At 42.1% G+C, this 17,365-nt stretch overlaps 1 protein-coding gene across 2 annotated transcripts in view; it reads right to left on the bottom strand.

Annotated features, from left to right (window-relative positions):
• Nucleotides 1–17,365, bottom strand: part of sdk1a (sidekick cell adhesion molecule 1a) — a 950,103-nt gene that overhangs the window by 308,702 nt on the left and 624,036 nt on the right. For both annotated transcript variants that reach the window (XM_078558601.1, XM_078558602.1), the window contains exons 10-11: nucleotides 16,442–16,558; nucleotides 14,706–14,873 (exon numbers count right to left, since the gene is read on the bottom strand). In XM_078558601.1, the coding sequence (XP_078414727.1) occupies nucleotides 14,706–14,873; nucleotides 16,442–16,558 (285 nt within the window). The remainder of the gene's footprint in view (nucleotides 1–14,705; nucleotides 14,874–16,441; nucleotides 16,559–17,365) is intronic.

Here is a 17,365-nt window from a genome sequence, read left to right as displayed (position 1 = left end):
CTCTACCACCACTCTGGGCGAAGGCCAGCAAGCAAGGTGACAAATCCAGCATGGGAGGCGGTGGCATCGGTGGTCAGGACCAACTCCCTGCAAAAGAGGAAAGCCATCCAGTGCCGAAACAGGATGAATGATCTTCTCCGTTCCACCAGAGTAAGTCACTCTTCTCATCACTCTCAACTCACACACTCACAAACCCATCATATATCCACAGGAATCTCACTTGCTGTCAGTTCAAGGGACATCACCAGTCACTCTCTCACACACGCCTTCATTGACCTCATCCCGTCCATGATACCACTCACTTCCTACACATGCCAGGATACTTATATGGCTTGGCAGGCATCCTGCTTACACTCTTTCCATCTGTATTCATACAGGACAAGCTGGCACACAACAAAAGGGAGAGGTTGCAGACTGGTGGCATGATACCTGAAATCAAGGTCCTCACGGACTTTGAAAATAGAGTCATCCAACTAGCCGGCGACAATCTGGGCCGTTCCTGTGCTGATGGTTAGGTCGACGGTGCTGTACCAAGTGAGGATCCAGCATTGCAACATCTATCAGACAAACATGCTGTGAGTGATGTGTCCTGTTTCACAGGCCACTGCCATGCTGTAATCATCTCTCCTCGCTTTCGCAGGCACATCTGGGAAACAGCCAAGGGGGTCCACGATCCAGTTCCTTGACTCAAGCCCCAAAGACACCTCAGAAGAGGAATCTGCTGAAACCGTGATTGAAGACCCGTCACACAGACCCTCCACCAGTGTAGAGACACATACCTCGGTGGGACCAAGATTTGGAGTTACCTCAAGGTCACAATCCGGTGAACACATCACACCACAGCAGGTGGTGGCAGGGACTTCCCAGGTTTCTGGCGCTTGGAGGAGTGCTAGAGACCAGAAATCTGCTGAGTCCAAGTCAGATGACAAGCCTCTGGACTTGGTCATACCTCAATTGCTGGAGCTGCAAAGGCAAGCTCAGGAACATCAGGAAGGGATGTCCGCTGCACTCCTCAGATTGCAAGGCATGATGGACAAGTCCATCCGCCTTCAGTCTGAGGTGATAGTCCCGGCATGCCAACGCAACGAGGTCAACACTGGTAGGATGGCGGCCGGCATGGAGACCGTGGTCCAGGACATCGGTCCCGCACTACCACGTGGGCTGAACTCATCGCTGACGGAATAGTTGACCTCCAACAGTGTCAACATGAGATGGATGTAAGGCAGCTCTATCTCACTCCAGCTTCCCCTTCTTCTCAAGGAGTCAGCCAGGGGCCCTCAGATACCCATAGGGAGGAGCAGCAGCTGCTTGACACCTCAGGGCCATCCACCCAGGTGACTTTTGGGAGTGTCAGACCCATCCGAATCCCCATTCCTGTAACTCCAGCAAATTCAGCACCACAGGCCAAGGAGGGTGCCACTGCCAAACAGCAGGTCCTTGAAAGCAGGTCTTGGCCCACCAGAGGGCGCCCGGCAAGGTAATCACAGACAGGGCGTAGTAGTCAGCAGGTTGTCTCCACCTCCGCTGTGGATGTTGGAGCAGCACCAAGCCATAGTGGCAGGTTTAGGAAGGTTAAGAAGATGTAGTTGCACAGCCTGGGCACAGGTGTTAATCACTTTTACATGATGTTCACTTTGTTAATAAACTCCCAAGAGTGTCTCCTTGCCTATGACTCCTTGTTCTGATAAGCAGTGTTCATGTTACTCAGATGTGAAACCTTGGTCCCTGCACAAGATAAAGGCAAGTATCTCAGTCCAAGGCTGCTTCCCTGTGCTTTGTGCAACTTTCCCTGCACACTGAAGGTGTGCCTTCACCATGACTGGTTACATAGTCATGCCTGCACCTCGATAAGGCTTATCATTGCTGCCGCAATGTCTTGGGCTGGCGGCACAGAGTTTCGTCATTCTCTCTGTGTGTTCCCAGCACCTTTGAGGTGCAGCTGGCCCCCCCATCTCGTCAGCATCTGTGTCTGGTGATAAGTGTGGTCCTGAAGGGTTCAGCACACGAAGGATGCCATAGGATCAGGAGAAGTTAAAGTTGCATCGCCATGATATGACCCTGTTCACAGAGCACAAGTGAGGTGCCAATGGCCAGACAGGAGTCAGATATTCACATAAGCTGTGTGAGGATCTATGGAGTGTCCCCACTGCGTGTCGTCATCATCTTCCTGGAATGTAGGGACGATGGGCATCCACTACGTCTCCATGACAGAAGCCTTAGCACAGAGGGTATGTGTGCTGCCATCAGCCAGACAGGAGTCAAATGTTCAGAGATGCAATGTGAAGATCTATGGTGTCTCCTCACTGCACGTCATCATCATCCTCACAAATCTAGCATATAGGAGGGCCTCCCGAGCGCGCCTGCCTTCCCCAGACAGTGCGATGGCCTCATCGCTGTCATCCTTGCCTTTGAGCACCTCCTCACCTTCATCCCCATTGACGTCCTACTCATCAGAAGAGATGTGCAGCTCCTCCATCTCCTCCTCAGCCAGGTCCTCTCCCCATTGCAGCACCTGGTTGTGAAGGGTGCAGCAGGTGACGACAGTGCGTGACACCGTCTCTGGACAGTATTGCATGGCTCCACCAGACCAGTCCAGGCACCGGTCATTTCAACATTCCAATGGTTTGCTCCACCAAGGTGCAAGTTGTAGCATGAGCCTTGTTGTACTTTCTCTCTGCTGCACTCTGAGGCCACCGCACAAGTGAAATCAGCCACGTCCTTTGTGCATAGCCCTTGTCCATGAGGAGTTTCAATGAGATTGGTTGAGTCACGGTGTTTATTGATGTCAGGGTGGGTTTCTGAGAAATCCATGGGATGTGTCTTGGTCACGTTTGCCATTTATTGTACAGTGTGATGTGTTCAATCACAGTTTGCCTGTTAATTCACATGTACCTCATATTAACCCTGAATGTTAGAGTATAAGATAGATATTATAAATCGTTTCATCTTTTTGAACTTGTAGAGTAAAGGTGATTTTTGTTTGTTTAAAGCCCATGGAATCTTGTGGCTTTATTCTCTTAGGGCGGGATTTTCCAGCCCCGCCTGCCGTGGGGATCGTTTGGTCCCACCGAAAAGCAATGGGGTTTTTGCTGGGCCATTGAATCTCCTGTGGTGGTTCTTCCCGCGATGGGGCCGGAAAAACCCGGCCTTAGGAAGAGTCTTGAATCTGATGCTTTGTCTACTTTAAACAAAAAGTTACTGGCCCCTAACAGATTGTAACAAAAACTTCGGAGTCTGGTCCTGAATAGAACGATTATGGGATAGACAGGATAATATTACAGGTAACAATACAGAGATGGCAGAAATACTAAATAATTATTTCATTTTGGTATTGTCATGAAAATATAATCATTTTCATAATTTTATTGTGATTTGTTGTAAAGGTAGGTTAATAGTGAGGTTTGGATTACTTTCTCTGTGTGGATGTGTGTGTGAGGTGATTTAATTGAATTAGAGACAGCTAATCTGGAGCTTTTGAGTGATCAAAAGGGAAGCTAGGTTTGAAATGCTACATACGTAAAGATGGCTTAAGTTTTAGAATTTAAGGTGTGAGGAAAATTTGCATTTTTAGATAAACCAGAGTAGTTTGAATTTCATAAAGATGGTAAGATGTTATACTTAGCCATAAGAAGTTAAGCCAAAACAGTGTGTTTATTTTTCCCAAAGGTTACTGATAATATGAGTACTATGAAAGATTTATATTATGAGAAAAGTAAAGTTGCAAAGACATATTAGAACAGTTTAATTTACATTAAAAAGGAAGAAACATATATAAAAGAGATGAGGTTATGTGTAAGACAGAAGGAATTCTAAGATCTAACACAAGTGTGAAAAGCCTCCAGCCTCTATGCATCAAGCTGCTGTCTACAGGGACTGAAGCTAAGAAAACTCACTGTAAATATCACTGTCCAGGGTATTGTGTGCTTTGCCTGGGTCTGTTTAAATTTATTTGTTTCTACTGTTGCCTTAACAGAGGTGTAACAGGGAGCTAGATTAATTGAGGGAGTTAGGAGTTATTATAGTAGTAATTTGTAGACTTATGTATGTGCTTAAAATCTTCTATTAATAAATGTTTAATTTAGTTTTATATAAATACTTCTGAGTCTTGATGGACTTATTACTATTGAATTCAAGGCATGCATCGCAAAATAAAAAACAAATTGCAAAATGGTTGTGGCAGCTGTTTCAAGTTTCCCCCTTGGGATTTGCGAAGCTCAGCATTTACCATCCCCTATTGTAAAACAATATTTACCAGGGAGACAGAACAGGTAGACATGATATTGATGAGATGAGTAATGAGATAAGTACCTTTAAAATAGAGGGGATGCATTGAACAAACTAAGCAAACACAAGGAGCCAAATCCCCTGGTTCAGATGGATTGGATCCACATGCTTTAAAAGAATCCAGGGAAGAGGTACCAGAAGCATTACTATTCATATCTAATCATTCATTAGAATAAGATGGCAGATAGCTAATGTAGTTCTTGTATTCAAGACAAGGGTCTCCAAACTTTTCACTTTTAAAGATCAAACCTCTGAATTCCCTCAAAGCCACTCCCAACTCAGACTGCCTCAATGATTGCACACCTCTCAAGGTTTTAATCTCATCTCCCGAGACTCCAAACCACTGGATTTCCAAGTCTTCACTCCAGCTTCTACTTAGTGGCACAATTTCAGCTCTTTAATAGCTGGCTAGCTTCACTGAGCTGGCACTGCCCCTGGATTTCACCAAGCTCCAGTATCTCACCTACACCAAACTATAAATGGCTCCCAGGGCTTCTTCTGAGCCCTAATCCTTTCCAACACGGAGTCAGTGACCTTCTGCCACCTTCCAGGGAATTACAGACCAGTCAGCTTAAAAAGTCAGTGGTAGGAAAACTAATGTAATCCCTATTAAAGGAGAGAATAGAAGAACATCTAAAAATGAGAAATATAGTCATGAATAGTCAGCATGGAATTCAGAGGGGAAATCTTTGCTTGACTAACCTAATTGATTTTTCTGAGAAGGTAAAAGAAAGGATAGACAACGGTCATGCAATATCGTAATTTATCTAGATTTTCAAAAGGCCTTTGATAAAGTGTATAATGGACTACTGAATAAGATTAGACAATGTGGGGTCAGGGGACAAGTGGCAGAATTCTTGAAGGGAAAAGCATAGCTAGAGGCCATGAATATATGATAGTCACCAAGAAATTCCATTGAGAAATCCGAAGAAACTTCTTTACCCAAAGAGTGGTAAGAAATTGGAATTCGTTACTACAGGGAGTGGTTGAAGAAAATAAAACAAATGCATTTAAGGGATAGTTAGACAAGCATTTGAGGGAGAAGGGAATAGATGGTTACTATGGTAGGTTTAGATGAGAAAAAATGGGAGGAGGCTCGAGTGGAGCATAAACATCAACATGGACTGGTTGGGTTGAATGGCCTATTCTGCGCTGTACATCTTTTGTAAATACATTCCCTAATGATATAATCACATCCATTTTCAAGTTTGCCTACGAAATATGCTTCTTTAAAAGATAGATAACCTGTTGAGTAGGTTGCTAGGAGGTGGAAGTACTGGACCAGGGTTAATCTATACTGCACTAGTTTTCAAACATTTCTATACGACGAAATATTGATACAAAACCAGAGTTCCCATTCTGATTGCTGAAAAATATTGTCAGCCACCCAAAGAGAGAACAGTGCTATTGCTACAGAGAATTGTGATATATTAGCATTCATGACAGTAAGACAAGAAAATGCTCGTGCCATGGCTCAGATCACTCACCATTTGAGAAAGCCGGGTTTTCCCTAGAATTTATAACTTTGTGGTAGGTGTACTGCAACAGCAATATAATAATCTCTTTTAATGTAATTTTGAAAGCTGCACAATTGAAATATGAGCAGAGGCTCATCTGACCCAATACAACAAATGTACATTTTACCATCATCACAGTGCATGAGGGTGTTAATTAGTGAGAAGGTAAAGCACCTCTTGAGTGAAAATGATGTATGTGAGAATGATGCAGATTTTCTGTCTCATGTGAAGCTTGTATACGTACTCATGACTTTTAAATAACGTGATTTTAGTTGAAAATATTTGTAGTTCTTTTCCAATTAAAATGCATCTTTAATGGGAAACAACTGCTGAACATTTCTACTTCATTATTTTAAAAGTTGACTTGTGTAAATAAATAATTAACAAGGATATGTAGATACAAATTTCAATTATTGATGTTTAACTGCTAAGCATAATTGTTTGAACAGAATGTAACTGAATTAAAATTAGTTCCTAAAATGTTTTAGTGGAGTTTTGGACAATTGAGTATTCTGTACAACAAAGTTTATCATTTCATGAATTAACTTTATGGGCTCTGACATTTCGCAAGGATTCGTTCTGTCTCCTATTGTAATGAGACAAGCAGTATGTCAAGCTAATAAAATGTTTTAAAAAGCATATGAAATTCCTGTTTTTTCTAAATAAGGACAAAAATAAGGAAGTAATTCTAAACCTTTATAAATGACTGCAATAAAGGTCTCAGACAGAGTATCATGGTCAATCTGGGCACCACACTTTGGGAAGAATGTCAAGGCTTTGGAGAGAATTATCAGAATGATACCAGGGAAGAGGCATTTCAGTTATGTGAAGAGGGTAGAGAAGCTGGGATGGATCTCTGTAATGAAGAGAATGTTAAGGGGAGATTTAATAAAGCAGTTCAAAATAATGAAATATAAATATGTAATGAAATATAATTAAATAAATAAGGAGAAAATGTTTCTACAGGCAGAGGGTCTGGAATCAGAGGGCAGGGATTTAAGATAAAAAGCAAAAGAACCAGAGAAAAGATTAAGAGACTTTTTTTTGTGCAGTGTATTATCATTTTTTTATTCATTCACAGGATGTGGGATTCACTGGCTGGGCCAGCATTTATTGCCCATCCTTAGTTGCCCTTGAGGAGGTGATGATGAGCTGCCTTCTTGAACTGCTGCAGTCTATGTGGTGTAGGTACACCCACAGTGCTGTTAGGGAGGGAGTTTGAGGATTTTGACCCAGCAACAGTGAGGAAACAGCGATGTATTTCCAAGTCAGGATGATGAGTGACTTGGAGGGGAACTTCCAGATGGTGGTGTTCCCATGTGTCTGCTGTCCTTGTCCTTCTAGATGGCAGTGGTCATGGGTTTGGAAGGTGATGTCTAAGGAGCCTTAGTGAATTCCTGTGTGCATCTTGTAGATGGTACAACTGCTGCTACTGTGTGTCGGTGGTGGAGGGAGTGAATGCTTGTGGATGTGGTGCCAATCAAGCGGGCTGCTTTGTCCTGGGCATTGTCAAGTTTCTTGAGTGTTGTGGGAGCTGCACTCACCCAGACAAGTGGGGAGTATTCCATCACACTCCTGCCTTGTAGATGGTGGACAGGCTTTGGGGAGTCAGGAGGGGAGTTACTTGTCACACAATTCCTAGCTTCTGACCTCATCTGGGTGCCTAAAAGGGCAGTGGAAGTGGATTCAGTAGTAATTTTCAAAAGGAAATTGGATATATACTTGAAAAAGAAAGAAAATCGCAGGGCAATGGGGAAAGAATGGGGGAGTGGGGCCAATTGGATAGCTCTATTCTGTTCATGGCGAATACCACTCATGTTGCTACTGCATAGTAGCAACGTGAAACAGCTAGCTTCACCTGTTGCTCAAATTTTTGAGATACTTTGCCCTTCCAGAGTAACCTGAGGTAGACTGGGCATTTTTCAGTGCCAAAAGATACAGGTACAACTTCCTTGACGTACCAGTTCAGAAATCTGCCAGGGTTTCTCTACCACGGTCTATCGCAAGCTTACCTTCACTGGTCAGTATACGCGTTGGGATTCTTACAGTTCCACACGCTATAAGATTGGTCTTATGGCCAATCCAGAAACTGAACTGGACTAGCCATGTAAATACTGTGGCTACAAGAGCAGGTCAGAGGCTAGGAATCCTGCGATGAGTAACTCACCTCCTGACTCCCCAAATCCTATCCACCATCGACAAGGCACAAGTCAGGAGTGTGATGGAATACTCTCCACTTGCCTGGATGAGTGCGGCTCCAACAACATTGAAGAAGCTTGACACTGTCCAGGACAAAGCAGCCCGCTTGATTGGCACCACATCCACTAACATTCACTCCCTCCACCAGCGACGCACAGTAGCAGCAGTGTGTATCATCCACAAGATGCACTGCAGGAATTCACCAAGGCTCCTTTGACAGCACCTTCCAAACCCACTACTACTACCACCTAGGAGGACAAGGGCAGCAAATGAATGGGAACACCACCACCTGGAATTTCCCCTCCAAGCCACTCACCATCCTGATTTGGAAATATATCGCCATTCCTTCACTGTCGTTGGGTCAAAATCTTGGGACTCCCTCCCTAACAGCACTGTGGGTGTACCTACATCACATGGACTGCAGCAGTTCAAGAAGGCAGCTCACTACCACCTTCTCGAGGGCAATTAAGGATGGGCAATAAAAGCTGGCCCACCAAGGGAAGCCCACATCCCGTGAATGAATAAAAAAAAAAGGGCCTGAGCCATTTGCTCAGCATGTAAGCTTGATGCTGAAATTGGGCACATCAAAGGCATCCTGCAGGATAACAGCTATCCTGATCAGATCATTTCGCGCTGTATATCATGCGAACTCATGAACGGGCCTAAGGCTGTCACTTTCGGCCCTGAAAAGTGCCCAGTCTACCTCAGATTACCCTGGAAAGGTAAGGTATCTCAAAAACTTGGGTAACAGGTGAAGCTAGCTGTTTCACGCCGCTACTATGCAGATAGCAACACAAGTAGTATTCACCACTAACAGGATGCTGCTGTCAAGCCAAAAAGATATTCTGCCTATCACACAAAGGAGTAATGTGGTATATGAAGTTCAGTGCCAGTGTGATGCTAGGTATATAGGCTGTACCTCCCTAAGACTGGCAAACCACATCAAACAGCATGCCCCAGCTGCTGTTCACAACGGGCAAGGTACAGACCGTACCCAACCAGCCTGTGCCTGCAAAACTCAAAACACAGTGTCCAACATTAGATGCGATTCTGTGATTGGACATTTGCTAAATAATCCTCAGTGTGCTAAGAATTACACTGTCAACCAATTTAAGATTGCCAGTCGGGCTTGCAGTGTGGCACGTTTACGTGTACTGGAAGCTACATCTATTAATACACAGGGCCCTGTTCTTTGCAGACAGAAAGAACATGTACATATAGTACGCCTGTTTCAGCTAAACAAAATAAGTAACAGCCATTCACTGACTTATTCCTCAGGGCAAAGCATTGGGTTAAATTTCAAACAATGCTTGGCAGTTAACTGTCAGTCACCATCCCTGGTGCATTCTCCATGGCAACGCTTTACCAATCAGAGTCCACTTGCCAACCAATCAGCACTTTCTTCACATACAGTATAAATTGTTTTCCCCTTATATTGGTATTCATGCGAAGTGTCCTGATGAGTGCAAGTTGAATAGCTTTGACATGTCTCTTTTTTCAGCAATAGTCAAGTTCTGTACTACCAAATGACTATTTCTATGATCTCTGGTGATAACTGGCAGAAATGACTATTTCTATGATCTCTGGTGATGACTGGCAGAATTCCTACTGAAATGGTGTAGAGCTGTTATTATCCATTTATACTTCTTTTCTGAGGGTTCCACTGGCCTCCTGGTGGAGTTCCAGTGGGACAGCAGTACAACCCCCCTAGAATTTCAGAGCCATGATTTTTAATCTTAGTCTGATACATGATTGTTGTAAGTTGATAAAACCAGTTGCAGGGTGAAAACATGACAACAACAAAAAATGTATATGTTTTTGGGGGGCAGAATCACTGTAGCCATAGTGTTGTACAATAAAGCATATGGGATCCTAAGTTTTATACAAAGGGGCATAAAGTGCAAAAGTTATGAGGTAATGCTAAACCTATAGAAATCATTGGTTAAGTCACAGTTAGAATACTAGGTTAAGTTTATGGCACTCTATTTTAGAAAGGACCATAAGGAGAGGAGGTTTAATTCTTGATTATATCAGAAATGAAATGTTTTAATCATGAGAAAATGGGACTGGCAGCAGGCTGGAAATACTTTTGTGGCACCAGGAGAGGCATCTGATGCTGTTTAAGGCACTTCCTTATTTTTCCAGTCTCGTCACAGCTTTTAAATAAAATTAGGAAGACTCAAATAGTAACAGAAAAGACAATTTCTAGGGAGCAATTAATTGTCTGATGTCCAGTCATATGTTGAGAGCATGTCGTATTCAGTCACGCAGAATTCTGTATTTTCACTTGACACAGGCTAACTGATCGTAGAGAATGAGGCAAGGCCTTTACTTGATCATTCAGAAAATATTCATCAGGCAAAAGCATATAAATAGAAAATTATGTTACAAAACGTATAGAGCTACTACAGCAAAAATATTAAAATAGAACAATGAGGGAGTTCACTTAAAAACGGTACTTTGCAACAACTCTTCCTGATTAGCTGGATGTCTCTGAATCAAGTTACTCAGAAGTCCACACAAAGTAGTTTCTACCAGTCTGCCAGATATGAAGTGTAAACTCTCTTCTTCAAAGGAAAACACTTCCATGCCCAAGTCCGAAGAACATAGACACAGACTAGACTGGAAAGAGCCAAAGTTTGCAGACTCTTTGTATGTGTAAGAGTGCTGCTGGCTATTTAATCACCAGCCTAACGCTAAACGCTTTGCAGCTGACAAACATGCTGCACTGATACAGGTACAGCAGGCTGAAAGGTTTTCGGTGCTGTACGATTCTATGATCTCCATGTAAGCTTCCTGATGTTTGTTCAGGCATGGCAATCCTCACCATCAGCCCCTGCTTTATGAAGTTATCTGGGGCTGATTGACAAGTCTCCCAGCTCCGGTGATAATATGCAGGAATACAGGCATTGACTGTCATCCAAATAATTGGGAGATGTAGAAAGAAACCATTCCCAACATCAAGAACAGTTCCAGCACAATACTAAAATAAAGTAAATAAAATAAAAGGGTCTCCAGTCAAAATATTAACCCATCTTTTCTCTTTTCTAATATGGACGTGTACATTTCTAGCTTCACTTTTGTTTATTTTAGATTCCTACCACTTGATTTTTTTCCTTTTTATCTCAAAATAATAATGCAATCACATTTTAATCCTTGGCTGATGAAATAAAAATTAGTCCATATCACATCATTTTGTTCTGTAAAAAATACATTCAGGGCAAAACCAATCTGTACTAAAAACTAGCAAAATCCGGGCCAAGGCTTTTTGCTGGGCAGGCAGGCACGCACCCGACCCGCTCGAGCGTAAAATGACACGCGATGACATCAGGCGAGCATCCCGACGTCATCACGCACTCATGAGATATTTTGGTTGGCGGGTGCGCACAGAGGTTGGCAGCGCGGCCGCTGACAATTAAAAGGTCTATTATGGCCATTAACAATCCAATTGATTTAAAATTTTCGCTGCCCATCCAACTTTACAGTTGGCGGGCAGGCGAAAAGGCCAAGTGGCCTTTGCATACTTGCAAAACCTCATCCACAGGTGGGACGAGGTTTCGATCCGTCATTAAAGAAATTTTTAAAAATTCATTCTAATTTCTAACATGTCCTTGCTCATGTGACAGTCACATGAGGGGACATGTTTTTTTAAACCTTAAAATTCATTAATTTTTATTTTGAAAACCGTTCATCTCCCTGAGACACAGCTGTCTCAGGGAGCTTTTCCACCACGCATCTCCGCGCATACACGAAGTTCACACTCACCCTCCTCCCCCCCGCTACACAGGTAGCGCTGAGCGTTGCAGCATGCGATTCATGCTGGTCGGGCCTTAAGTGGCCCACCAGCATAAAATCGCGGTCCGGCTCCGATCGTGGGCGGTGGTTGGCTTCCTAACTGCCCCCACCTGCCTGACGAGGGCAAAATTCTGAGGACTGAGCTTTCTTCAGGGTAGAATTTGAAAAATGGCTCAGAAAAAGCACATAAAGTACCTGCCTCCGCTGTCGCTCTCCTTCTTCCCTTCCCAAATTCCTACCCTAGTTAAAAGCAGTTAAAAGCTCACCCCTCCTGACAAGGAGCTTCTAAAAGCATTTTAACAATGCAACAAGGTGGTCTTCCTTCAAAGCATCATCTTCCTTCCGCTTTGAAGTTGTGCCTAGTTTGCTTTTAACATTCAGCTGACTTCTGTCAAAGCCTTTCCGAAACCTTTTCAAATGAGCTTTGTGCAAAAAATGGCCCACAGGTGCTAAGTGGACAGATCAATTTCGGAGAATGTCACGAGTGATAATGTGGGTTGCAGATGTAATCATCAATGGCAGTAAATGGGGCAAGCAATTATCCATAAAGGTGCTAAAATGGGAATTAACTCAAGATTTACACTCAGGACGAAAAGTGAAATGTGCTACAAAATGTTACGTGATCAATGGAAGCTGAATGAAGGCTCAAAAAGTTAGCTGCATTTAAATCACTTGCTTTGACAATTTACTGACATAAAGCATGTTAAAAATCTATTGAAACTGCATTTACTTCCACAGATTACTCCATTTCACAGATCCCTGCTGCAAATTATTTTTGTGCCAAAGTCATATTTTCCTTTGTTGTTTTTTAGCTTTTTCTCCTTGAGTTATTTCTAATATATTTTTAAGTATAATTTTAAAATAACCTATTTTAAAAATAAATAAATTTTGCTTTTCTATTTTACCTTGATTATTTACTCAGATTGTCTCTAGGCACAAAAGGGTGAATGTGAGTGGGGGTGGGGCGTTGGACAAACATGATCTGTGTTCTGATTAGGCAGGGAGAGGTGCTCTCAGCAGGGCAATTTAATTTGTGTTCATTTACTGAGATGAAATGTCTCTCTCTAACACAAAGCTCCAATCTGGTGCCTAGAGAGGTGACAGAATTGACCTCAGATATGGCACTCACAGGCTTGGGACTCACCCTTGAGTAATAAACAAATTGTCAAGAAGCCATAGTAATGTCTACAATGTTATTGGAAATTATTTTAAAATAGAGTTCTAGTGCTGTCTGTGTCTATGTGTGTGTATCTTAATTGGATTAAGGCCAGCGGGTCTAGAGACTTTGATGTATAGAAGAGAAGTGGGTTTCAAATGTTAATTAGGTAAACATAGGAAAGCTAGAAGGTGAAATGTAAAGGGAGAAATTTACATTTTTAAAAGAATTCAAAAGAATGGGTGAAATATTACACCTAGCCAGAAGAAGCCAAACAATGTGTTTATTTTTTCCAAAGCATACTAACAGAATTGGTGCTATGAAAGGGTTTTATTGTTAGAAGAGGTAAAGTTCAAAAAACCTAGTGATATAATGAGAATTAGCATTCAAAGAGGAAAATACATATAAAGGAAGAGAGGGCTGTTGGTAAAAGGAGAGGGATTCTAAGATCTAAAGCCTCCAAACTGTAAGCCTCAAGCTGCCGTCTACAAGGACCCAGAGCTGAAAGAAACTCATTTTGAATGTGGCTGTCCAGAGTGTGCTTTGCCAGGGATCTGTTTAAATCTGTGGGGAGAATTTTCTCCCCGTCAGGGGGTGTTGGGCGGGAGCGGGCGCGCAGCTGATCGCCGTCCACAATTGGCTGTACGCCATCATTTTATGTGGGCGGGCCAATTAAGGCCCGCCTAGTGTGACACGTGCCCGGAAGCGCTGAGTGCTCCCTGTGCAGCCGGGGGAGGAGGGAAAGTCGGGGCCTGCACTCTTTCGCGCATGCACATAAAAGAGCGCAGAAATCTCCCTGAGGCACAGATCTGCCTCAGGGAGATTACTTTGATATTTTAAAATTTTAATAAGGAAAAAAAAGTTTAAGACATGTCCGAGCTGGGACATGTCTATGAATTTTATTAAAAATTTTTATTAATGTTTTAAAACCTTCATGAAACCTCATCCCGCCTGTGGATGAGGTTTCATGATAAATGCAAAGGCCACCTGGGCTCTTCGCCTGTCCACCAACCTTAAGGTTGGACGGGCAGCTCATTTAATTATTTCAATTGGAATTTAAATGGCCTTAAAGAATACATCTCGAAACATACAAATTGCAAAGATTGATTATGACAGTCGTTTCAAGTTTCCCACTGGGATTTGAACAGCTTAGCATTTATCATCAGCTGCGTCATAATAAAATATATGCCCTAATTGCAGCATGTTCATAATATACTCCAGAATATAAAATCAAAATAGCTTGCTACCAATAAATAGTTGTTAAATACTCCATTGGTCCGTGAATAGTTAAATCACATAAATCATTGCGACCCCAGGTGCAATGTCGAGTTCATACTCTGATTTAGTTTATCTCAACCAGAATGGTAGTAGAGGCACTACAATTGGCCTTAGTTCCCCTCTCTTACTGGGGGAACATTGGTTGAGTTTCCCACTCTTGATTGTGACCCCTGCTGAAAATTGAGTATGTGTGGGTATTGGACGAGGACAGGATTGAGCTTGTCTCTGGTGTCCATGGGGCTGAACAGCCTGTCAACGTTCACTATCAAGATTCACTCATGAATAATAGCTATTTAGCAGGAGTACTAGAAAACTGCCAGCAATGATGGAATTGTGCCCCATAAAGACATTCACACCTTCAGGAAAGTAATGAAGAAAACTGCTGAGAGCCTTTTTAAGAAGGCTCTTAAGGCTTTTTAAGAAAATATATTTGTTGATGCCAATTTCATTTTCATTCTTATTTTTATGTAACTTACTCCACACAGTGAGATTAGCTGATGCGTTGACCGCTCCCTTGGAATTCACTGCAAAACAGGTATATGTCGCTGCATCTTGAACAAGGGCTGGTTTTATCAGCAATCCACCCGATTCCAGAAGTGCAAATCGTGGAATTTGTATTGAACCACTCGCCAAAATCTTATTACCTGTAACAAAAAAAGCTATTCAGTAAATGCAGACATGCACAAACAGACATCTGCCAGTGATACACAGGTACAGCAATGTAGACAATGCAAAAAAAACTTTACAATGAAAGGAAGAGTGAGAGAAAAGGCAACAAAAACAACTTTATTTACAAAATATTAAGTGTCCCATTGCACTTCCTAGGAACATCATCAAACAAAATTTGATATTGAATCACTTAAGGAGATATTAAGACAGATAACCAAAATCTTGATCAATCGGGTAGATTTTAAGAAGTGTCTTGAAGGAGAAAAGAGAGGCAGAGCGGTTTAGGGAGGGAATTCCAGAGCTTACGTCCTTGGCATGGCCACCAATGCTGGAGCAATTAAAATCAAGGATGTTCAAGCGGCCAGAATTAGGTGAGCCTGGATATCTTGGAGGATTGTAGGGCTGGAGGAGAAATCAGAAATGGAATGGGGGTGGGAAGTGTGAGGTCATGGAGGCAAACAAGTAGGATAATTTTAAAATTGCATTGTTGCTTAACCGGGAGCCAATGTTGGTCAGCAAGCACAGAGGTGTTGGCTGAATAGGACTTGGTGCGATAAATCATGTCATCTTTGTGAGTTACAAAGTTTCTCTGCAGTTCTTCAACCTGCATCAATTTTGTAAAATTTTAAATATTAATAATCAATGTTTCTTGTGCCTAGTGGTTGCAACAATGAGGTAAGAGTCCCTTTGATTGGTTAATTGCAGATTCAATACTCCTTCCAATGAGATTTTCAGCTACTCTGCTAAGGAAGAAAAATGTTGAATGGGTGGGATAACCACATGGTCAGTGATATGTGATTCCTGCCCAAAAGTGAGGTTGGCAATGGTTTGGAGGAAGGTTACCTACCCTGTTCTTTGTAATGTGCATTATATGTGAATTACATATATGAAGTGAAGGGAGTTCATAAGTTGAGGAAATTGGGAATAAAAATACAAACATTTCTTCGTAATACAATAAATGCCCCAACAAAAGTTTCACATTTTGACTATAAAACTAATGGTCAAATCAGAAGAGCTATTTGCAAGTCAAACTTCCACAAAGCTCCTTTCTTTGCTCTGTCCTTTACAAATTAAAAAAACTAGAAGAAAGGTATGAGATTTTTGAAAGAAGAATGGTGATCTGGCTGGAGACTGATCATATACTTTCATCATTATATCTGGGAAAGCCTGGTATTACAAAATGTAACATTTGTACTTATAGTCATTCCCACTCAAAGCATGAAGTGATTCTGCAGCTGACTCCCCTGTCAATCATTACTAGTTCTGGTGAGGCTAGAGATTGAGTCCAAAACTTTACATAAAATTACATACTTCGAAAAAAACAAACGTTCATTAGAGGACTGCAGAGTTCATAAAGAGAGACCTTTTAAATTTTGAAGCAAACATTTTGACCACTAGGACTGGATGAAAGAATTTTTCTTGATTGTTGCTGGCAGTGCATAGGAAAGCAATTCTGATATTGATATTTTAATATTTGTGATAGAGTGAAAAGTGAAAGCAAATTGTTCCATTCTCCCCCAAAGTAATGTTTTATAATATTTGCCTGTCTTCCATGTAATGCCGGGCTTTGGTGCTCCTGAAACTTCACAGTGTAAAATTGCAGCTGCTCCATCTGTTACTGCAGTGTCTGATGGAGCTCTGATGAAGGATGGTGCAATGTCTGAAAAATACATCAACAATATTAGAATAATCAGTTTTAGAATTTCTATTTGGGCAGGATAAATAAACCTAATTTGTTTTGATACAAAATCCTTTTTTTTTAAACATCCCATCGCATTATCTCAATCACAGACAAACTTCCTTCCCTTCCAAGCTGACTGCGTGTATAAGCAATCTGGTAATTACTAGACAGAACATAGTGGGCACCTTAGATTTTCTCATCACAAAATTTATCTCTTGTCAGACCTCGTGTATAGAAGATTAATGATCATTTCTGGCCAAGCCCTTAGTCTTGTTGCCAGCCGTAATAATGCATTCAATAAAAGAAACTACCCCTTCGAAGTTGATGCAACTTAAGACAACAAGCTATTGATAACAAAATTCTTGCCACATTAACAAAACTGAAGCCACCTTTTTGGCTATTCTGGCGCCTTTGCCTCTGGGTCTGATTGTATCAACCTTTTCACTGCCCAGGGATGCGAAATCTGGTGGTGTGAAAACTTGAGCATCAGCCGTGGCTCAGTTGGTAGCACTCTCCCCTGAGTAACAAGGGTCTGGATTCCATTCCCACCAGCTGGGCCTGAACACAAAAGAATCAAGGGTGACACTCCAGTGCAGGACTCAAGGGGTGCTACAATGTCAGAGGTGCTGTCATTCAGATGAGACTTTAAACTGAGGTCCTGTCTGCTCTTTCAGGTGGACATAAAAGATCCACGGCCCTATTTTGAAGAAGAACAGGGCAGTTATTCCCTGGTATCCTGTTTAATACTTATTCCTCAATCAACATCACAGGTTATTTGGTCATTAT

This window comes from Cetorhinus maximus, chromosome 15 (assembly GCF_964194155.1).
Source record: "Cetorhinus maximus chromosome 15, sCetMax3.hap1.1, whole genome shotgun sequence".
Taxonomy (NCBI): Eukaryota; Metazoa; Chordata; class Chondrichthyes; order Lamniformes; family Cetorhinidae; genus Cetorhinus; species Cetorhinus maximus.
The sequence above is the reverse complement of the archived record's forward strand: the minus strand, read 5'-3'. Positions and strand labels throughout refer to the sequence as shown.